This window comes from Labrus bergylta, chromosome 13 (assembly GCF_963930695.1).
Source record: "Labrus bergylta chromosome 13, fLabBer1.1, whole genome shotgun sequence".
Classification (NCBI taxonomy): domain Eukaryota; kingdom Metazoa; phylum Chordata; class Actinopteri; order Labriformes; family Labridae; genus Labrus; species Labrus bergylta.
In genome coordinates, this window is record NC_089207.1 from 12,558,446 (window position 1) to 12,582,435 (window position 23,990).

General features: G+C 45.6%; 1 protein-coding gene across 1 annotated transcript in view; it reads right to left on the minus strand.

Annotated features, from left to right (window-relative positions):
- Positions 1-472: 472 nt before the first annotated feature.
- The window catches only part of plcl1 (phospholipase C like 1), a 77,467-nt gene continuing 53,949 nt past the window's right edge, over positions 473-23,990 (minus strand). Inside the window, 10 exon segments of the mRNA XM_065962030.1 lie at positions 473-6,371; positions 7,127-7,236; positions 8,034-8,099; positions 9,558-9,563; positions 10,063-10,093; positions 10,095-10,271; positions 13,188-13,550; positions 20,163-20,339; positions 21,334-22,453; positions 23,235-23,626. Of these exon segments, the coding sequence (XP_065818102.1) occupies positions 6,177-6,371; positions 7,127-7,236; positions 8,034-8,099; positions 9,558-9,563; positions 10,063-10,093; positions 10,095-10,271; positions 13,188-13,550; positions 20,163-20,339; positions 21,334-22,453; positions 23,235-23,626 (2,637 nt within the window). The 3' untranslated portion in view covers positions 473-6,176.

Consider the following 23,990-nt stretch of genomic DNA (forward strand, 5'->3'; position numbering starts at 1 on the left):
ACAATCCAGTTTCCCACTCGACAAAATACCCGGATGGAACGCGGACCGTTTACGTTTTTATGGTTTTTACGTAACGCCCTATGAGGTTTTTTTTTTAACGCTGTTTTTACTCCGAATAAAATATTTTATCTTCATGATTATCCGGTTGTCATGGTTACAGGTTTCAGTCTCTTAATAAAAATAGATTTTCTAAATTTACTTCCGGAACTAGAGCCGCCGAAAAAGTGGGGGTTCACTGTTGAGCATGCGCACTTGGAGTGGCAGTCCTGTGGCTCTGATCTGTGTTCATTATGATTAAACCATAGACTGTTTAAACCTTTTTCGTAACATTTCCTGTCCGCCTTCAACAGTCCTATCTAATAAAGGCAAAAGACCCCAAAAATAACAAAACAAAAAAATTAAAGTTAGATATCAGCCTAACAGGAGAGACACACCACACATGAAAAGATACAAAGCGGAGGCGACAGGAGGATGTGATCAGGAAAAGATAACTTTATTTAGTCAGGAATACATATTCTTGTTATACGAATACTTGTCAGATAGAAAACACAGTAGCTTTTCAAAATAAAAGCAAGGTCCGTTTAATTATTATATTTATTTATGTTTTTTTAAACACACTTCAATAAATATTTTTTGGTGTTTTTTTTGGTTCTATTATACAAAAACATACAGTGACTGTAAGAAGAGCTGAGAGGGTTCAAACACTGGATTAAAGGTTAGCTGTGAAAACACGCGTACAGACGCTGCAGATGCCACGCGTTATACAGAACCTAAAACACCTCTGGCAGGTTTCCAAGTCTTTTACACAACTTTGTCCACACACTAAGACTGTTAAAAAGAACTCTCTGTTATTCAAATTATTATTAGTAAGCGCTATATTTCACCACTGGTCTGCAAAGACAGGTAGCATCACACACTGAAGAGCACAGAGAAGGCGAGCTGTAGACTAAGACACGTGGGTTCAACAGAGACACAAAACACCCCAAAGTATCACTGGTCCAGTCTCAAACTCAACATCCTTTCAAGTGAAACTGTATCACAGTGAGAGACGGACGTTTACGCTTTTTTTTTCTATGTTTGAGGGAGTAAAGGGACGTCGAGAAGTTCTCACGTCAGGCATCAGGGTGCAGCGTCGGGTCACACACGAGAGACTGAACATTATTCAAAGCACTGCAGTGAGTGGACCTATCAGTATGGAATCGTATGAGCGCCATAAAAAAAGAATAACCCTTCAAATTAAAGTGTCATCACAAAGAAGAGCAGATGAGAAAAGCAAAATGTGAGTTAAAAAAAATATCTGTAAAACCCTTAGATTAAAGAAAAAAATGTGGAAACATGAAGACGAAATTATTAAACTATCCGTCCATTTTCTTCCGCTTATCCGAGGTTGTGTCACAGTGCCTTTTTTGTAAACTTTGGGGTATTGAAACTTGGTTGATAGAAGAGATTCATCACACTGAGTTTTAGTAAAAGAGACATTATCATTAGGTCATGATGCAACTCGTCAGCTGAGCTGTCTGAGAGTTTGTTAAAGTGAATTGAGACATTCAAAGATGCAGCAGTGTCCTTCTTTTAGATCACTGAGACTACAGGGAGACACTGAGGACGAATATCTACTGGAAGCCTGAAGGGACAAAATAAATACATTTAGATATTTTAGTGTAAATTTAGAATAAAATTCTACATATTGTATCTTTAAGTTTAGATGACTGGCATCATGACGACCCGTATCTATACATTTAAAAACATGTGTTTTTCATGTTTCAAAATGAAAAGTTAAATCTTTCAGAATCTCCTCTTTTGTTCTTCTGGGTCATCAGAGCTACAAATTAGCATCTCCCTCTGGTATACATAAGCAAGAGAGGCATTACTGTCGAACACAGCGTCCTGTAAATACAGTATACCTTAATGAATTATTCGGAGCGTGACGGTTACAGTTAACTCGGTCTAATTACTGAAAGCCGACTCTTTCTGTCTCTCTGCTCTCGCCTGTTCGCTCTCTGACCCAGTTTGTCAGCAGGCCTGAAAACCAGAATACAGAAAGGTAATACTGCGGTTTGTTTTACTGCAGCTGCTGCATCATTAATTGCCCACAGATCCTCCCTGCAGGTAAACACACCTGTGACAGATAGAGGGTACGGAGTCACAGCAGGGCCCAAAAAAAAAGATGGAAAAGGAGGAAAAAATTAAATGTGAATTTAAAACTGTTAATAGGTGAGAACAATTTAAAAAGAGGACAAGTTAGAATATCCTTGTTGTGTTTTTTTTGCATGTCAATGATGCCATTAAGGGCTGCACAGTGGTGCAGTGGTTTGCATCACAACGAGGAAGTTCCTGGTTTGAATCCCTGTCTGACAGGAGCCTCTCTGTTTGGAGTTAGCATGCTCTCCCCGTGCATGTGTGGGTTCTCTCCGGGTACTCCGGCTTCCTCCCACAGTCCAAAGACATGCTCGTTAGGTTAACTGGTGACTCTACATTGTCCGCAGGTTTGAATGTGAGTGTGGCTGGCTGGTTGTCTGTCTCTGGCTACCAGTCCAGGGTGTGCCCCGCCTCTCGCCCACCTCCCACAGCTGGGATTGGCTCCAGCCCGCCGCGAGCCGAACACAAACGGGAAAAGCAGTGCAGATAATGGATGGATGGATTAAGAAATAAGCATGAAAATTAATAAATCTCTTTTAATCTTTGTCTCGACATTTCCACTATTTTATCAGTAACTTATATTTTAAATGTTTCGGGATTTACTGCACCGTTATTAAATGTATATGATCTGAAAAGCATCTGAAGATTCTGTCGATTTGAGAGAAACGTTGGTGAATATTTTGGCAATGAACCAGTTTGCATTTTCAGGTCAGGGATTAGGGCACAGTGGTTTTATAAGAGACATAAGCACCCATCCCGGGGCGTCCTGTGAGTCAGAGTGAGTATTAATAGATGGACACAGCAGGTGCTGTCACTCCGTCTGCTGCTCACAGCCAATTATGACGCTCTGCAGGTGAGCCCAGCGAACACACCTGCATCTAAACTTCATCCAATTTCACCCCCTTCTTCTTCTTCTTCTTCAACCTTTGCTCTCACTTCAGTACATGTCATCTACTTTTCTTAGACACACGCACACACAAACACACTCGTGGAAATGTTATTAGGTCAGCCTCCTCCTGCGGCGGTGACTCAGCTCCCACCTGCAGCCTCTGGAAAAAGCAGCAGGAACACGAGGACGGGGGAGAGCGTTTTAAAAAGGGACATTTTCTGCAGATAACACAAATTCAAAATCTGGGGCGTCGTCGGAACATACAGTAGTCCTGCACAAGCACTTTAAGGGTTAAACAGGTGAGTAAAGTGTCGTTCATAAACATCCTCTCTGCTGCAGAGCGCCACCTGCTGGTGAGCTGTTATTTCCTCTTCTCGGTCCACCTCCCTGCGTCGTCCAGAGGGCACAGGAAACATTCAACATGTCTTTTCAAAAGTCGCCGTGCTTTCAGTCTAAAGAAATAAACACTGAACTGAAGTAAATAAAAAAAACTTTTCATGGTTACAAAATCAGGAAAATATGGAAGCCCCAAGAGGACATGCATCCATAATCTGGTTGTTTTCCCTCGATCTCGACTTATTTAAGTCGTTATCTCAGGAGAGCAACGCTGGTTTTCATGTGATAACGAGTTAATTTCAGTCGTTTTCTCAAGGTATCGAAAACATGTAACTTGGTATCATGGGAAAACCAGCGTTGTTAACTCGAAATAAAAAGACAAACAGTTAAGATTATTCCTTATCACGAGAAAATGGAGTGAAATAAAAAGTGAGGTTGAATGTCCTCTTAGGGCTTCCATAGTAAAAACAAGAGAAGGAGTTCTTAAATTTTCTTGCCAGGTATGTGTCTAACTTTTGCTCCTTTAAGTGTAATGAGATAGTGTTGACCAGAAATCAGAACACAATAACTCACTGTAGCAACACACCCAATTTAAGCAAACCTTTGAATACAGTTGCATCCAGCTCCAAAAAAACAACAAGATGGCCATGACCTAGATCCCAAACTTGATGCTTCAAATGATAGTTCCCCTGGTCACCACGTCTTCTAACCTGTGTTTATCGTACACACTAGACCTTTAAAATGTCAGTGAAACATCATAGCCATTATTGGACAAAACGCGGAACCTCTTTCTTCCTATAAACCTGAAAATCAACATTTTGTTAACACAGAATTCAAGAAGTTGAATCTGATCCTGTTAAATTAGCTTTTTGTCAAACGTTTGTCAAGTTTGGTTGAGACGCAGAATTTCACGTAACACACAAACATGAGCACATTAAGAACCGGTGTTCTTCTGTGTTTAGAGATAAAACAGTTACAGTCAAAGGCCGAGGGGAACACCGTTACTGACGACAGGTACGCACTACCAGTTGGATCAGTAGCACCTGCTACCGCTATTTTTGTAGTTTTCACACACATTGATAAACATCACTGAGCTTAAAGTTTTCAGTCAGTACACATTCTTGTAACTTCCTCCCAATCATATTGCTACATTAAACAATCTGTTCTCTGTACACACAACCGAACACACACTCTGAGCGTCCATTAGCTTGCATGTCGGCGCCGGGAGGAGATTTATGTGATCCACACATGGAGTACGACAGTATCAACACACACACACACAAACACACATCCGCAACTTCTCCAATTACGGCGTCTCTTCTCAGCTACATGTCGTTCATCATGTTTCAGCCGAACACAACAGGCTCAAAGGCTGTCAGCTGGAGATAACAAGATCCTCTGTGTGTGTGTGTGTGTGTGTGTGTGTGTGTGTGTGTGTGTGCGTGTATGTGTGTGTGCGTGTGTGTGTTTTGTGTTCTCAGGGTTGCAAGGCGATCTTTCTGCACTCTAGTTAAAGTTTAGAAAGTGGAGTAATCCTCGTGTAGTCGTGTTCCTCTTCGGGGTCATTGTTAGGGAGCGGTTCAGACTTTCAGAGCAACCGGAGAAGATGAACAGAAGTCAGATTTCACGGTGACACTGACGTCTAGAAAATAACGCATGCACTCAGTTAGATGAAATCTGCAAATATTCAGCTTAATGTTTTGACTTTTCCAACTTTCCGCAGACTCACATACTTTGTTTAAAAACTCTTAATACTTCCGACAAGGTCAATTTTTTCATCTAATATTCATCCTGTCACTTGCATTGGAGAGATTTGACGCAGATAGAAGAGCAGGATACCAAATCCAAATTTCAGCCAATCAGGGACGTGTCAAAATAACATCCAAAACGAGGGTGAACATTGAGTTGGCTTTTACCCGTGGAAGTGGAATTGGTCTGCTTCCTGTTGGACAGGCAGGTGACAAACACCCGTGGTTAGCTTGTGCTAGCATGCGTTAGCTTGCAGTGTACAAGCAGAAAGAGAAATTGTATTTCACTTAAAATCTAAGCTGCCTGGTTTCTTTCCCCTGTTTGCAAAACTGTAAGCACAAATGAGCGCACACACACACACACACACACACACACACACACACACACACACACACACACACACACACACACACACACACACACACACACACACACACACACACACACACACACACACACACACACACACACACACACACACACACACACACGCTCAGGTAGTCTTGTTGTCTTCCAGAGGACGAGCTGAATAACTGAGGCAGATAATAATTCTACCCCCCGTCTGTTCTGTATTTCAAACCTCTGAAATGAAACACCAAATGGACCCTAGAGTCCGCCCAGTGACGGCCCCGCTCTCACAAACAAATCTACGGAGAGAAAACCTGCAGAGTTACAACATCGAGACATTTTCTCCCCTTAATATTAGCAGGAGCTGTGTGCTGTTCAAGGACCCGTGTGGGGCGTCCTCTTTGACATTCATAAAAAGCCTTTCAGCAGGCCGGACCTTCAGTGATTCATTAATAGACTCCCGTAAGGCTTTAACTGATTTACTGCTGCGGTCTAGACTCGTCTAGACTCTTACTGCACTGGATGAGGGGAAACCATCCTCCGTCTCCTGAGGTGCTCTTCACACCCGCGCCTTTACTTCTCGCTCTAGTATCTCCTCACACTCTGTAATTATTCTGTCCGCTCACTGTTCGTCTTTGGCAGCACGCTGGACCCGAGGCGGGAGAGGGGTGGGGGGGGGGGGGGGGTGCGGGGGGGCAGGGGTTGTAGGGGGGTGTCAGATGCGTCCGTTTCCATGCGTGCTGCTCCGGCGTCCTGACAGAGGGTGGGAGGTGTAGTGCAGCTCGGCGCTGGAGAAGGTGGAGGACGAGGAGTTGGAGGAGGTGAGACCACAGGCTTCACACGCCAGAGCTAGCTGCCTCAGAGCGTCCAGAGAATCCATCTTAGCGCCCCGTAAAAGATCGCTCTGACCCTGCAGAAGAGGGAAAAACACATGTTCACAATTTATCACAATTTATTACAACTTGTAGTAATGTGTGCGTTCAGTAGTACAAGTTTTAGCTCAGGTTTCCTCAGGTGAGATTATTAGAAGGCCAGACCTAAAAAGCTGTTTTAGTTTTTGGTTTCCATCAAGCTGTGAAGAAAATATTTGTCTATTTAAGGAAAAATGTGCAACTTCTTCATCCAGTAGATGTCGCTCTTGAGCACCAGCATGAGACCAAAACAAACTGCTGTTTGGCCACACCTCCTCCATACTGAAGCCTCCGCTCTCCTCCAGAGACACACCTCCAACCCCTCTACACTCACGTTCACATGAAGGAGTTATCAATTAGAACACATCATAATTAAGCACGATTAAGCTCAAGCAGAGGACAAAATTGTCCTTTGCTCGAGCTGCGATCACCTGTGTCCTGCATTGTTGTGTTGGCATGCTAATGTTAGCGGTCTTTAGTTAGCTCGTAGCTTCACATTGCATGTAAACTGACAGAATAAGCGTGATCTACAAACTCTTACTAACATCCAAATAATCAGTGAGTATGTTCTTCTTCTCTCTAGTCATTGACTAAAACAGCTTTTATACACAAGGGGAGGAGCCGGCCGTCCCGTCCATGTAAACACGGCTCTCACAACAACACATCCAGCGGGACTCGAGCTTCTCACTCATTGTAGACAGTCATGACTCTGAGAGACATTTACATGTAGTCTAATGTGGTAGTATGACCTCACCTTCAGCACGGTGATGTTCCAGGTGAAACTCTCCACAGCTTTACTTTGTTTGCGTCCCTTCAGTCCTTCCTTCTCCCCGAGCCGGGACAGCTCTTCATGAAAGTCCATCCCTGAAAAAAAAAAAAACGCCAAACACAAACATGAGCTGTGTGTCACTTTACAGAGACGGGGAGCAGCTACCATTAAAAACAGAAATATAAGTATGTCAGTGCGCTGTGTCAGTGCACTGTTTCTGTGACTGACACAAAATGAATCGGGGCGAGTGTAAACAAACTGTTATGTCTGTTTGTTTGTCAGAATCTGGATTTACATATAAAAAGTAAACTGTGGTTATGACATTTACATCGACAGTTAAAGGTCAGGAATCGTCTGAGGAAACGAGAGAGTCTAAAAATATCTGTCTTTGGCTGAGAAGAACTTCTCCATGCTCTCCATACTCCCTGTAGAGATTTCAAACTGTAAAACTTCACCTGGAACGTAAAGCCTGGCTCGCTGCAGGAGTTTTAATCAGACATCAAATCAGCCCGATGATCCTTCAGCGTGAGCCAGGCTGAAGAGATCTCAAGTTAAGTCTTACGAGTAGCTTCCAAACCCTCTAAACTAACAGACCCCCCCCCCCCTCCCCCCAAAAAAAACAGTGCAAATAGAGGAAAAACAAAACATAAGAAAGTAACAGAAAAGAGTTCAAAATGAGCCCAAACTGACAGACTTGTGATGAATCAACAGAAAGTTCTGTGTCTTCTTTGTTCACTGATTTATTCTCAAAGGAGGCGCCTCTTTACATCAAGCTCCTCGTGTTTCTGACACAGTTGGTACATCGTTGAGCATTCTGCACAGTTGTTGTTTTTTTTAAACTCATGAGCATTCATATTCACAACATCCATATTCACTCAGTTTGTCCCTTTACCTTCTCTCTGCACCTGGGCGATCCTCTCCTGAACACCATCTGCGATCTCAATGAGCTGTTTCTGAGCTGCCAATCATCTGCAGGAGACGGACAGAAAGTTAGAGTTCACTTCCTCAAACAGAGAGCTTCAAGTATCAGAGTCTACTGAGAACTAAATCAACCGTAAAGGGGGGAAGCAGCCAGAAATGTTGTCGGCTGTTTGGACCCAAAACGGTAAAAAAAAAATGTGATAGAACAAAGAAACAGAACAAAAAAAACATCTTGGAAAAAGCCCTTTATGGACTTGGCGCATGTTTGTGACCCTCATAAAACGGCTCCATGACCCACTTTGGGTCCTGACCCACCAGTTGGGAACTACTGCCTTTTATAATAGTTTTTTATATGAAACCTGTTGTAACACAATGACAAATCTGATGTTGGTGTTTTTTCTCACAAAGTGTTTTTCAATTTCTCGGGGGCTCTGGTGGCGTAGTGGTTAGTGCGATCGCCCCATGTATTGAAGATAGTGTCCTCCAAAGCGGGCGGCCCGTGTTTGAATCCGACCTGTGTCTCCTTTCCCACATGTCTTTCCCCACTCTCTCTCACCCTGATTTCAGACTTTATCCACTGTCCTATCTCAATAATAAAGGCACAGAAGCCCAAAACAGGTTCAGAGAATTACATTTCCTGACAATCATTTGACGGTCTCATCCTCACAGGGTTAAGTCGAGACACATTTTCCTCCCGTTGACGCCAACAAACCTCGAAGAATCTGTTGATAGAAATGAAAAATGAAGGAGAGGACTGAAGACCAGTGAGAGAGAGAGAGAGAGAGGAGGGCGATGTGTGACTGTGACTCAGCCTCAGGAGGTGTGATTTACGCCTGGAAGTTCACAGCGACTGTGGCGGCGTGACACTGACCCGCTGAGCTCACATTTCCTACATCCACACTCAAACGTCAACAAATGCAAAGTGATGTTTCGAACACACACACACACACAAACACACTCTCTCTCTCTCTTTGCCGAGGTGTGTGTAGGTGTAACATCTGAGCGCTGAAACAGGTGGAGAGATTCAGCCTGATCTGATGCAAGAAGAGATGGAGGAGGAGGACACACACAGCTGATAGTCAGTGTGTGTGTGTGTGTGTGTGTGTGTGTGTGTGTGTGTGTGTGTGTGTGTGTGTGTAAGTGAGGAGGAGTGTGGCTGAGTGTCTCCTGCATATTTAATGACTCAGGACGGAGGATTTGCATGTGGGTCTGTGTGAGCACGCTGAGTTATGCAGCGTCGTGTGTCACATTACACAGTATGAAAACTCTGATGGCCTCAAATGATCAACTTCATCGAACATATTCAGCAAGAACAGAGATTTCCCCCAGAGGAGCGAATGAATCTTCTTCTCGTGTTGCTAACCCTCTTGTGTTTCCTCTTTTTAAAACACATGGACATGCAGCGTGATCAACATCAGAAATACACATCTTGCTTCTTCTTATGTCATTTGTAACATCCTGCACATGTATGTGGACATTAAGCTGCAAGGAGAACCGGAGGCTGGTGGTGCAAGCACTGCTGCTCACTAGATCCGCACTCTGCAATCCAATTAGGCACCATTCACCTGCAGACGCTGAGACTCTGAACCTTAAACTATTCGTGTCCGTTTAAAATTAGCGGGTTGGGATCATCCCTGGAATAAGTCGGCTAAATGTTACAGATTCTTAACGCACTGCCTGTAAATTACACTGAAGAGATGACGTTGAAGCTGGTGGGGAATCATGCAAGAGATTCAAAGTGTGCTCTGTGGCACCGAGGGATTAAGCTTGCTTGCGCAGGGACACATGCACATGTTGCTGCAGGAGCTGGGGATTGAACCCTGACCTTCGGTTGACGGTACGACGACCGGACTCTGAGCCACAGCCGCCCTGAAGACTGTCCTTTAGGTCTTGAATGACTTAAAGGTCAGTCTGCGTTCAGTCGGTGAAGTAGACATTTGTCTCTAATTTCAGAAACATACTAGAACACTTTCTTGCAGATCTTCCTGTCTTCCTCTTACTCACCGTGTCGTAGGCAGCGAGCAGTTTACGCGGTCGGCTCGGAGAGGTTGACCAGAGCCTCCAGACACGGGTACCCGTCCCTCAGCACCATAGTGGCCCCCATCGGGCCCTCGGGACTCTGCAGCCTCGTGGTCAGGCTCTGGATGCACTGCTTCAGTTTGGCCACCGTGGGGAGCCCACACTGCTCCTTGAAGCTGGCCGTCGTGCTCTGGAGACGCATGAATAAAAAACATAGACAGATGAAGAGATGAGGAGGAGGAGGAGGAAAAAGTTCTAGCTGTAAAATTAAGGTAGGAAAAAGGTCAGAAGGTTGACACACTCCCGGAACACACACACTTCCTGTGATTCCCCTCTCCTGTGAATAAAATCAATACGGCAGTCGCTGCTGCATGTAATCCTCTGAAATCCAACTGAGCTTCAGAGCTTTTTGCATTCATGTGGAACAGAATAATTACAACATTTAGAGCCTTTCTCCTCTGCTGCAGGTGAGTCAGGATGCACAGGTGGGTTAGTTAGCAGTTCAGAGAAGTACAAGGGAATAAAAATCTTTAGTCAGTATGCCAAAAAAATATTTAAAAAAATTCAGGTCACGTCATCAATTAAAAAAGTGTATTTATGTTCGTGCAAAAACACTAGAAAAATAACCTCTGCTGAACAAGTGAACACAATTTACCACCTGGCAGAGCTCCAACTGGACCAGCGATTGTCACGCCTCACCTGCATGGAGTGAGTGTGGCTGTGTGTGCATCCATGTGTGTGTGTGTGTGGCTGTGTAACCAGTAGCAGAACGATGCTGTGTAATAAGTGACCATGGCAGATGAGGCCACAGCTGGACGCATGAGACAGAGGTTCAAGTGGGAGAGAGAGGACAATGAGGCTGAAGCCGGCAGATTAAAAGCTGTTTGTGAAAATGTGATTATGTGTGTGTGTGTGTGTGTGTGTGTGTGCGTATGTTTGTGTGATGGAGGGAGCTCGATTCAGGGTCGGTGTGATACATGACATGATAAGGATTTATCTCCTGATGGAGATTTTGATACCGTTTATCACTGAGGAGGCTGCTCAACCATTCAGGGAGATGTTTCTTGCTGTTGTAGATCTTGATTTTTTTTTAAATGTGACTGAATCTAAATCTAAATCTGGACTACTAAAGCCGCATGGACGCACACATTTAACCCCGTGTGAATGTTTAACGGTTACAAACGTTGGTCCTTTTGTACTGTCAGAAAATGCACACTTCATCCGCTTTTGTTTGTTTGTCTGTCGGCAGGATTGAGGATAACTTTTTGGCCAAGACGCCACTCTGCTGATCTGAAGTTCAGGGCAGCGTGGTTTCTGTATTTTTGCCCTTTTGAGATGATTTTTATTTCTGAAAACAGAAATGAAGCGAAAGAGGATTCTTCTCACATCGCCCACTCTTACATCGTTTGTATTCAGTGATAATCTGGTGGGTGCTGTGCCACCAGGTTCTGTTTTAGCTCGTATTTATAGACCCTTTATAATCCTCCTCCTCTCCTCGTTCTCCTCTCTCATCCTTCCTCATCCTCCTCTCTCCACTTCCTCTCATCTTCATCCTCTCTTATCCTCCTCCTCTCCTCATCCTCCTCTCAACTTCCTCCCCTCTCTTCCTCCTCTCCTCTTTCTTGTTGGCTCTACAGAGAAGTCTCAGGTGGACTAAACTAAGACATCATCTAAGAATATATAGATTGAGGTTTGTGTTAGGACAGAGGAAGTCTCGTTTCTAGTTTAAAACCTGCATGACCTGAAATACAACAGATTCTATTGATAGGATTCAGTTTCCTACGGTGGCACTTTTAATAAGGAGAAAACTAATTTACTTTTTTTTTTTTAAATGTACAAGATGTGAAACGAGCGCTGAGACGGATTTACAAACGACAGAATCCTGCCAGAAAAGGAACCAAATGCTGGAAGTGACCCGAAAGTGAAGTGAGCGGTCAACAAGCGGTTTTGGAGGACAGACTGTGAGGAATGTGTTAAACAGAGTTCATGGTGACCGCTTGATGTTTGCCCGTTTTGTGGAGCTCAGCTGGGATCATCTCCAGCATCCCGCAGCCCAGAACGGGAGACGCGGTACAGATAATGGATGGATGGATATACTGGAGTTTTCAAATAGCCAATAAATACTAAACTAATCGTTTGGTTGGTTTCCTCCTTCACCTTCGGGATGACCAGAGCAGACAGTCCATGTTTTATGAGTCCGAGTCCGTCCCTGCGTCTTGGTTTAAAGAAGGTGAATGAGGTCGTGTCTTTCCAGGAACTATAAAGTCCTGTTCCTCTGGATAATCCAGAAATCCTCTCTGAACATTTTTCATTTTCCTGTCAGAGTGAGCGACGGAGCTCAGAGCAGGCAGAGCGAGGACAGAATGGAAACCAGGTTAGCTCTGAAAAGGAGAGCTTTGTTGTTGAACATAAAAAAAAATATTATTATGATTTTAGAAATCACAAGAGAGTTTTTTGTGTCATTTTTTTTTAGACATGGATGAAATGAAATTTGCAGGAATTCCAATTTAGAAAATGTCTCCGCTTTCCCAATCAAAGCTGCACCCATGGGTGCATGCTGGTCTTCTGATGCGTCGGCTCGTGGCGACCGTTAAAGGACTTAAAAGCGGCTTTTTGAGTTCAGACAAAAAACAAAGTCAGCTTTCACCTCGACTGTTGTGCAGCCAAATTACAGACGGAGCAGAAATAATCGGAGCGAGCTGGCAAAGAAAGAGCAGCCTCGTGTTTGGACGGATGCCTGGGCGTGTGTGTGTGTGTGTGTGTGTGTGTGTGTGTGTGTGTGTGTGTGTGTGTGTGTGTGTGTGTGTGTGTGTCTCACTATCTATTGTTTCCCTCCTGTTTCTCTCTTTCACCTCTTTTTTTTATTATACTTGTGAAACAGGGCTGTCACGTTTTGTGTAATTGCGTGTAATGACACACTCCAACGCTCTCCAGAACGCTGTTAACCACGAGGCACAGACCCACGCCGTTACACCCTCCTGTCCCTAAAGGCTGTGATCTAGATTCTTCAGGGTGATAAAACTAAAAGGTAACGTCTCTGTCTCACTGGCAGTCTAGATATGCATTTCAGACAAAGACATGTAAATCCAAACCCTCTCCCGCTCACCTGAGCCTCCTCCCGCAGGTCAGTCGCCTCTTTAAGCGGGGCGCTGGCCGGTTTGAACGTCTCGTCGACCACCTTGATGCCGGTGTGTCTCAGCGAGACGTACTCCCTCCCTCTCCTCCCGACCCTCCTCACCGACAGACCCCTCCGATGAGCCTTGCCGCCTCCTCGTCGATTGGTGATCGCCACGTGGACGAAGAGGCTGGTGTGTGGTACGGGGTCTCCCGCCAGGCCCAGCAGGGGCACGTTACGGTAGCCGGGCTGAAGGCACTCGAAGGCCACGCTGTACTGGCCGATGAAGTCGTCTCCGATGTAGTCGTCGTCTAGAACCACGAAGCGCAGCAGGGCCAGCTCCGGCATGTTCACCTGATGAGACGACAAAAGAACAAAACACCTGAAGAGACGCTCTGATGGCGTTTCAGTGTTTCTGTACATTATTTACCCGCTCTGCATTTTAAAAACATAAAGTCAGCTCTCATTAAGGAGGAGAAGATGGACTTCATTAAAAGATTCAAAGCAGCAAAAAGAGGATCAAATAGTCACACCTGAAGTCGTTCGGCATTAATGTTGACCACAAGCTACGACAAACGCTCACATGTTATTTATGTCAGGTCAGGACATCTCTTCAGCTAATAAGGCTTAACACACACTTAATCTTGACTCCGTCTCGACCCCTAAATGTCTAGGTCTTGACTCAGTCTAGACCCCTAACTGTCTAGGTCTTGACTCAGTCTAGACCCCTAAATGTCTAGGTCTTGACTCAGTCTAGACCCCTAACTGTCTAGGTCTTGACTCAGTCTTGACCCCTAAATGTCTAGGTCTTGACTCGGTCTCGATCCCTAAATGTCTTGGTCTTGTCTTGGTCTGACCCTGCCTTGGTCTTGGTCTTGACTCCGTCTCGATCCCTAAATGTCTTGGTCTTGACTCGGTCTCGACCCCTAAATGTCTAGGTCTTGACTCGGTCTCGACCCCTAAATGTCTAGGTCTTGACTCGGTCTCAATCCCTAAATGTCTTGGTCTTGACTCAGTCTTGATCCCTAAAATGTTTTGGTCTTGACTCAGTCTTGATCCCTAAATGTCTTGGTCTTGACTCAGTCTCGATCCCTAAATGTCTTGGTCTTGGTCTTGACTCGGCCTCAGAGCACTCTGGTCCTAGGTATGTCTTGGTCTCGGTCAGCATGGTCTTGACTACATCACAAGGTACCAGGACTTTATTTGAAGAATGACTTTATTTCTATTCACTTGGTTTTATTATTATTGAGCTCCTCTGTTGGTACACGGTCTCATGTTGACCCTCATCAATTAATGCAAACTGTTACCGACCCCTAAATGTCTAGGTGTTGACTCGGTCTTGACCCCTAAATGTCTAGGTCTTGACTCGGTCTCGATCCCTAAATGTCTTGGTCTTGTCTTGGTCTGACCCTGCCTTGGTCTTGGTCTTGACTCGGTCTCGACCCCTAAATGTCTAGGTGTTGACTCGGTCTTGACCCCTAAATGTCTAGGTCTTGACTCGGTCTCGACCCCTAAATGTCTAGGTCTTGACTCGGTCTCGATCCCTAAATGTCTTGGTCTTGTCTTGGTCTGACCCTGCCTTGGTCTTGGTCTTGACTCGGTCTCGATACCTAAATGTCTTGGTCTTGACTCAGTCTCGATCCCTAAATGTCTTGGTCTTGGTCTTGACTCGGTCTCGGAGCACTCTGGTCCTAGGTATGTCTTGGTCTCGGTCAGCATGGTCTTGACTACATCACAAGGTACCAGGACTTTATTTGAAGCATGACTTTATTTCTATTCACTTGGTTTTATTATTATTGAGCTCCTCCGTTGGTACACGGTCTCATGTTGACCCTCTTCAATGAATGCAAACCGTTACCGACCACTTCATGGAGACGGGGCTCCAATTCAAAATGTATAATTTTTACAGCAGATACAGCATAAACTAATTGCAGCCTGGAAACAAAATACCAATTTGGTCCGATAGTTCATGTCGTTATCCACACAAACTGTACGGAGCTTAAGAAGTTACAAGGCGTGTAGCTGACCCGACTGAGAGGCGGGTGCAGAGTAACGGTTTGTCAGGAGGCTTAAAACCCGCCTCAGCTCCAGCTCTGTGCCTGGAGTTAGGCTGACCGAAAGTTAGAGACGGACACTGGCTTCAAATGTCTGCTTCAGTAACCAATGGGTGATGTCACTGAGACTTCGTCCATGTTGTCTACATGCAGGAATACAATTGTGCCTGAATGCATCATCAAGCAGAGCTGCAAAGGATAAACCTGATGACTATTCTAAAATTCATGCAAAAAAAAAAAAAAAAAAGTCAGGCTGTACGCGCTCTGCAGTACGCGGTAGTTTCTGCCGCAGGACGGGTCTGGTCAACCTGTAGAGGTGTACTTGGTACTGACATGCAAACTTCAAAGGAAGCTGCTCCTGAATCAGGACGCAGCCAGAGGGCGGTGAACGTCTCAAACCGAGGCAGAAATGGAATTTAAACGAGAGGGAAATAAAATCACGCAGACAGAGATAAAACACCCAGCCCTGTCCTCCTCGTGAAGAACGAGCACACGCCAGGAAAACTTCATTCACTTACACTTTTCTCTGAGTGGAAATGTTTTTACAAAGATGTGTGGAATAAAATTATTTCAGAGTGGGGGAGACGCCGGTGATGGATGAAGAGCAGAAAACACGTTACAGTGACTGAACGCGGCCCGAGCTGCTCCCTCAGGCCTGCAGCGCACTGTTACAGTGTGTGTGTGTGTGTGTGTGTGTGTGTATGGGAATGTGTGTGTGTGGGAATATGTGTGTGTGTGTGTGTGTGTGTGTGTGTGTGTGTGTGTGTGTCTTTGCTTCCATAAGCTGTGAGAGAGGGCTGAGCGGTGGAAAAGCTGAAAAGTTTCAATGCATGGGCGAGCCAGACAGACATCTCCAGCAGACTGTGTGTGCGTGTGTGCATGTGTGTGCGTTTGCGTGTGTGTGTGTGTGTGTGTGTGTGTGTGTGTGTGTGTGTGTGTGTGCAGAATAATGACTCAAATTCAATTCTCATTTTTTCTGCAACAGGCCTCTGTGTGACAGTTAAATCATTTTTGAATTAAAAACGAGTCTGAGGACACGATCTCAGACTGAACCTCTGCTCTATCATCATCTTCACATCCGATCGTTTCATGTTACACTCTTTGTTTTGCATCATGAACGATGTGTTTACACGCTCACAGAAACAAATGGCGTGCTGTCGATTTTTTCTGACCTTTTTCTTCAAATGCATATAGTGTAAGATGTGTAGTTGAACAGAATCTCAATCTGAACTAAAGAGTGGAGAACAGGAAACATAATGCAAGCAGGTTCATTAGAGCACGGAGATGGTAGAGGTGGCATGCAGACAGTCTATGGTCGTGCAGCGATCACAGGGAACACTCCTGTGTCACCCTCTAACGAGCGTGCAACTCCTGCTTGGTGTTGTCTAGTGACGATATAAATAGTCACGCTGAGACACACCGGCATCAACATGGTTGACGAGGCGTTCAAACCAGAAAAAAGTTTGTTCCCAAAAAATGATGACAGAGAGCGAGAAACACTAATATGACTGTAATGACAGGAACAAAGATAAAACATGACGCTGCAGATGTCTGGAAGATGCAGACAAAATATGTGTTCTGTTGTTTAGTTCAGATTTATGTGACAGCAGTCAGAGATAAGAGCGCAATTAACCACAACAAGAAAAATACTACCACAGCGAAAGGAGCCAACGAGAGTTAAAAGCAGATCTTTTGACAGCAGCCTCGAGGGGAAAAACGACCAAACTGCTCGAGCGGCAGGACAGACGATCAAACTGTGACATCTGAGAAGTGATTGCTTTTAATCACACATCAATAGTACGGCCAACAACCAATCAGGGAAAGATTGGATCAGTTCAAAAATATGTTTAAAGCTTCCTGCTGAAGATAACCATCAACAGAGCAGATGATTTGCATTTTGTACATTTATTTTGCTGTTTTCAGTCAAAGCATCGTTAAAGGATCTAAAGGTTAATCATTTCATACGATCCAGCTGACATGTCTTTAAGGTTTATCTTCTGTATTCTGCGGATTTGTAAGGACTTAATGCCTCCCAGACTTTCTTCATCTTCAAAAGAAGAAAAACGTACTGGGCTGCAGTAAAACTTTTAAAGTTGTGCTGTTTTCACACATGCACAAAAAAACTCTTCATGTGTGAAAGGAAACGACTACATTTTTCACCCTGAATTTCAGCACGATTGCCCTTCCTCAGTTGTGCACAAGCAGCAACCTCCTGTGTTGAAAAATGAAGCCGATACCGGAGTGTAAAATCCTGCAGTTCCTTGAGTGTCCACTAGAGGCTGGCTGCAGAAGCACAAGAAGTCACATACACTAAACACTTATTCTAAAATGCCTGTTTTTACAGCAGAGATTAACATTTACAGCCTTTTTCAAAAAAACAAACAGGTCTGATTAGCTCATGTCTCGATCGACACACACTGTGGGGGGGGGGATGTTTTGATGACTCATCCGTTTTGATTTGTTGAAGGATAAGAGTTATTCGGCATGTAGCTGACCTGATTGACAGGCGGGCGCGGTGTGACGGTTTGTCAGGAGGTTTACTACCCGCCTCAGCTCCAGCTTTCAGCCTGTCGTTAGGTCGATTGAAAGTTAGGCTGAGACAGCCTTTCCAGCATGGAGACGGCCATCGATGGGACTCCAGCGCCCCCCTGCAGGAACAGACGGGTGACGGCACTCAGGCTTCGTTACAGTCGATGGTCGTGCAGCGTATACTGAGGCACGACGAGCGCTCACAGCCTGATCGACTGCTCTCAACCGGTCCGATGATTTCCTGAACATTTTTGAAATTTTGACAACAGCCACGAGGCGATTCTCAGACTTTGGGACAGTTTTTTCCTGATTGTGTCTGCACAACAACTGACTGACAGACAGCTTCTGAAATCACCATGGCAACAGCAGGCATGCCCCCTTCGATTATGAAAGAAACGTTGGCTGGAGATATCTGCAGCCAGCTGACAGGGAGTATTTGTTATGAGTTAGCTGCTGGTAAACTTAATCTGTGATGCAGAGTGTTTGTGTGAGTGAGAGAGAAAGTTGTGTATTTGAGCCGTGCATGCGAGACAACTGAACATCTGTTGACGATCGTGAACGCTCCGTCCTGATTCAACTCGTTTAGTGTGAGCTCTCAGGTCGTGCCCGACAATCAGGTCGTACGGTGTGAGCACATACAGTACATCATGGGCTTTGTTGACGTTCCACCTCAACTTTTACACAATCACACAGCGTACACCGGGCTTCATACACACACACACATGATGGAGCCACATGACGCCTCATCAGCTGTGACAGGCTGTCATTACCGCTCAGTCTCAGTAACACTGGACGCCTGTCAGTGAGCATTGCTGATGGCGGCCGTCAAACCTCGTCTGCCGTGATAAATTCAGAGCAGTCGTCAGTGTCTTCATGACAGCAGCTCGTTTCACTCCTAAAGGTTCACAATTAAGAGCTATGTGCTCTACTTTTATGCTGCAGGTGGCGAGGACCGAGGAGGAGACACACACCTCCACACACACATCATCCTGTTATATGTTGTTGACATCTTTAATGTTGAATATAGACCACGTTGAACGCATCATAACAGGATTTAAGGTCATGTTTCCAAAAGGTGTAATAACCGGTCATTCTTAACAATGACATCATCAGACGCATTCTTCACAAACCGCTGAACTTTGACGTCTTGCAGAGACATCAACACTACCTGTCTACATGCTTTTGTGTCTTTAAGAAACTGAACAAATTGACTATTTTGAGTTCTTTATTTTGGGTCCTGAACAGCAAACAGGATTAGCATGAGGCTGTCATGCAGCTGTGTAAATGTCTTCGGCTGGTTATTGCTTTTTCTCATCAGTATTATAAACTGAATGCATTTGTTAAAGCACTTCTTGTTGCTGGGAATGTGTGTGTTTTTATCTGAGAATTATGATAGAGTCTCAGAAAACTCTAATATAGATAAACAGGGACAATTTTGACCTTTTAAGTCCATTTGCAGAGCTTTATATTTCTATTTAGGGTCATTCAGGGAATCACAATAAAGATGAGCTGCATGTTTGTGCTTTTTAAGTCTCCTCCTGCTCCATTAGGAATTTATTTTCTCCTCCTGAAGAGGATAAGAAGAATTAATGAGTGTCGCCAGTAAAAACGCTGAACCGGAATCCATTACCTTCTTCTAATACATTCCTCCTGATAACGATGTGTTTATGCTAAATCATGCCCACAGACTGAGTGTGTAAGGAGAGGATAAAGCTGCGGTGACGTCACCTGTCGGTTTGCAGACTTTTATTTTGAAAGCTTAAAGTCGACCTATTCTGCTGATCCCCATTTTCAAACTCTCATAGTGTTACAATGCTGGATGTCCAAACTAAACGTGGGCAAAGTTTCAGATCATGAGGTAAACGTATGTTGGAGTAATCCCAGGATGAGTCTGCAGAGGGCGCTAAAAAGTGTATTCACGCCCCGACATGAAACGAAGACCAGACGGCTTCAAGCCTCGACGTAAGCTGCTGAAACCTTACATAGACTCTTCACTTCACTGGAGAGCAGCCCTGCAGCGGTCTGCCCCCCGTGGAGAGGGGGGGTTTTGAAGAGACAGCAGCTGAAACAAACCGTTTCAGGAAGAGGCTGAAAGGAGGGTTTTTACTGACACATCTATTCAAACTTTGACAGGTGTCTGATATAATCAAATTAAATTAATGAATGCAAACATAGCAGCAGTGCTTCACATGTAGCTCATCTGTCAAAGTGTGAAGTCCTTTTTGCAGAGGCCAGGGTTCAATAACAACTCAAACTCTTTGCTGTATGTCGGCCCCTCTCTCTCTCTCTTTATAAAAGGGAAATCAAAGAAAGCACTCCCAAAAATCTTAAAACCCAACAGAATCTGTTCCCCCGAATGGATTCCGCTGTAGGAATCTCTTACCTGAAACTCGAAGGTCTCGTCAAACAGCGGGTCGTCCTGGTTCTGAGCAGCAGTGCGTGTTCTCTGTTCAGCACAGTCCGCCGGAACGCCGTGCAGCTCCAGAACCACGTACGGGTCGATGACCTCCCCCTTTGCCCCTGAACCCTGAGGCTTCGGCAGGTTGTGTGCACTGATCACCTGCAGAGGAGAACAAGAGGAAGTCGATGTTAACCTTGTTGTTGGATTCTTCTTCTCATGGTTTTATCCGCAGTTTGCAAACCAGCGAATGTGTGTTTAACATAACACCAACTGGACTGGAGTGTAAAGCTAAAGATCGGCATCTAACCTTTTTTTTCTGAGCGCCAGCGTCTTTTTTAAAATAGTTTTCAATGAGTAGAGAGCGTTTACAGAAGCGGCAAGCGGCCACCTGGAGAAAAAGAACAGCGCCCAGCGTCTTTTTTCCGATCGAATATAATACATGCAGTAAAAAGTAACTGAGCAGTGTCAGCCATACAGCGGCCATTGTCAACAGACTGTAGTCATGGAGACAGGACGGACGTGCAGCGCTTTTCTTCTCAGTGCTTCACGCGAGCGCTCCTGAGCACGCAGCCAGCGCTCTTCTGCACAGAAAAAACACTAGGTGGACTCGGGGCCTCAGTGTTTCGCTAAAACTCTTCTGTACCACGGAGGCAAAACGAGACTTAAGCGGTATGCATGTTGTGTTTTAGGTGACATACATGAGCCTTGTGCAAAAAAAAAGTCAGATTCCCCAAGCGCCTGCACAAACAGCCAAATGCAGTGAAGAGAAAATACGATTTTGGTATCAGAGAGAAAGATGGACCTGAAGCACATTTAAAAGGGATGCCAGGCTACCGGTTAAAGTGTTCTTGGCAAAATTTAAATATTTGTGGCAGCTCGTAAAATGAAATCATCTGCTGGCTAAAAACAGACTGCAAAAATGTTTCTGAAATATTATTAGAATGAGAAGATTTAAGATGCAGAGGAGCTCCTCTCTGCAATCAGAAGCGTAGGAAGAGCAAACTGAACTCACCTGCAACACTTTAATATTAGCTCAATATGCTTTGTGAATGTGCCCTTCAGATGGGGCAGTAAAGCGTTGCAAGCGGCTTAAATCGCTTGTTAATGAATTCCCCCAAAATGCAACAAAACTTAAGGAATAAACTTTCTGCACCTTTATCCTCAGGGTCTGCGCTGGCACTCCCGGCACACATCCCTGCGTGTGAGCACTGAAATACGACACCTCGTCCCTCATCACGGCCGGCCGGAGAACGTAACCACACCCTCCGTTCTGCAGGAAGCGACCTCTGTGAAGGTCCAGCATGGCGCCGGGGGTCTGCTGGTTCAAGGCCACGAGCTGGACCCCGCCCTTCCAGTACCCTTGAGGGTTGGGGTTGCTGGAGTCCAGACGCACCGAGCTGGGTCGTACCCGCGTCAGAGTGCGCTTCGTGAACATTACAAGGTCCTCTGGGCTTTCTGTCGTCAGCCGCCCCCCCTCTCCCTCCCCGAGTGAGCACAGCGTCCAATAAGGCGGGTCGGGAGGAATTGGCGTGCTGGGGGAGGAGGGGCTGCTGGGAGGGGAATGCTGCTGCGATAGTTTGTGACTCGCTCTCTGGGCGTAGAAGCTTCTGCTGCCCGTACGAGCGATCGCCACTAGATCGGAAAGGTCTTTATGGAGGCGGAGCTTCCTTGGCTGAGAAGGCGGAGGCACCACCAAGACCACGCCCAGTTCTTCCTCACCGGGGATAGTCATCCTCCGACCCGCCAGAGGCCCACCTCCTCCGATCTCCTCATCCTCCTCAGACACCTCCCCGTCCGATCCGTCCTGCTCTGGAGGGAGTTTCTTCCCCACGATGAGTATGCGTCCCTTCAGCTGCTCGGGGGACGGTAAGGTCGTGGCTCGGCCCCCCAGGCTGACAGGAAGTGCCTCTGGCGTGTAAAGACGGGAGCCAAACACTTTCTTTAAATGCTGCGCCATCGTGCGCTGCTGTCCCGGAGAGCAGCGCTGACACAGGTAGATCAGGAGCGGGTACTGCGAGGTCAGGAAGGCGTATTTATTCACGACCTCCAGAGCGGAGCGGATGGTGACGGGGGCGTGGTGGTGATGGTGGTGATGGTGGTGATGGCGGGGGATGTCTGGTCCATAGTCCACCCCGAGGAGAGGCTCCCCCTCGGGGCCGTCGGTCACTCCGAGCTCCATGCAGCGGCAGCCTGACTGCAGAGCTCTGATCAGACCGCCGAGATCCGCTCTGCCGTGAACCTGATCGTCCAGCAGGTAGGAGCGGTACGACGTGCTGCGGGAGACAATCGATTAATGTCCCGCTTCTTAATCACTTCTTTAAAGTATCAAAACACATCTTAGCTGCTGAAGATATCAGACATCAGAGGAACACATTTCACACCGCTCTCTAAAACCTATGTTTGTTTGCAAATGTTTGGAGACAGTAAGCTGCATTTCATCAGTACATATCTTATGACATATTTGGTTTTTTTTAATGGCAGTTTGCAGGTTAGACTGACTCAGCTGAACCAGCTGTCAGAGGAGTAGACACATACTCTTAAAAAGGAGCGTGCTCAGATTTATTCAGCAGTGAACAGTCTGAGGATGCAGAGCCCGTCAAGTGTTCCATAAAGCACTATAAAAGATAACTGTTTCAAGAAAATCGTAAGAGCTGAGGTTCGCTTCTTCCAGACATTAACCCCTTATTAACCCATGATCAGTGTCTCACTTGTGCAAAGGATTGATACATACATTGGGTAAAAAGCAAATAGACTAAGGGCCAGATAAACAGAAGGATTGCGTTGCTTTTTTCGGGTGCTAAGCCTGTGCAAAAAAAAATGGAGTGGAATCCACAAAGAATGCACAAAGGGGGACATACGCAAACTGCCCTCCTGAGCAGACAGCATCCTGGGTGCGCCTGTCACATTTGCTGCTAAACGGGCGGCTGTGGCTCAGTGGTAGAGTCAGAGAAATCTCAACTGGAAGGTTGGGGGTTCGATACTTATTGTGCTTTGTTGACAGACGGCAAACATTTGATTTAAACTGCTGGGATTAGTTTAAATATCCTCCCTCACCTGATGTAGTAGTGGGACAGAGGCATGTTCATATCCTGACAGACTCCCAGGTGCTCGGGGTCGAGCAGCTGACACTCAGGAGACTGCAGGTATCGAGCGAAGCCGTCCAATCCCAGCAGGCCTCTCTCTTTCCCCTGAGCGGAGGGCTCACACCTCTTCAGCAGCTCCCAGCAGCCCTCGGTCGCCGCCAGAGACAGACCCTGCTCCGTCTCCAGGAAGAGCCTGAGGTCCTGCGGGTCCAGACACTCGCGGTCCTTGGACAGCTGAACCAGTAGGAAGTAAACGTCCGGCCGCGTGCAGAGCTCGCAGTACGCCTCCTGAAACTCCTCGAGAGTAACATGAGAGGTCAGCTTCTCCTTACTGCGCTGGATCTCTTTGAAACGCAGACGCACCTGCGGAAAGAAGACAAGAAAGATTACTCTGTGACTTTCAGAGCAAAACAAATGATCTCAGACTCTAGTGGACACTGGAGGAACTGCAGCTGTAAAGTTGGACATTTTAACATGGGGCCCTATGGGGACTGACTCACTGCAGGAGACAGACTCTAGTGGACACTGGAGGAACTGCAGTTTTTGGAGGTTGCAGCTTGGGTAAGATTGACAGTGAGTAAATGAGTTATCTCAGATTATCCTTCTTTAATTCCATGGCGCAAAACACTTGATTAAACTTGATAATGAGGATATTATTATCCTTAATAAGGATATTAAAGTGACCCAAATTAATTTAACAACACTCTGTAGTAATAACGTCCTTAAT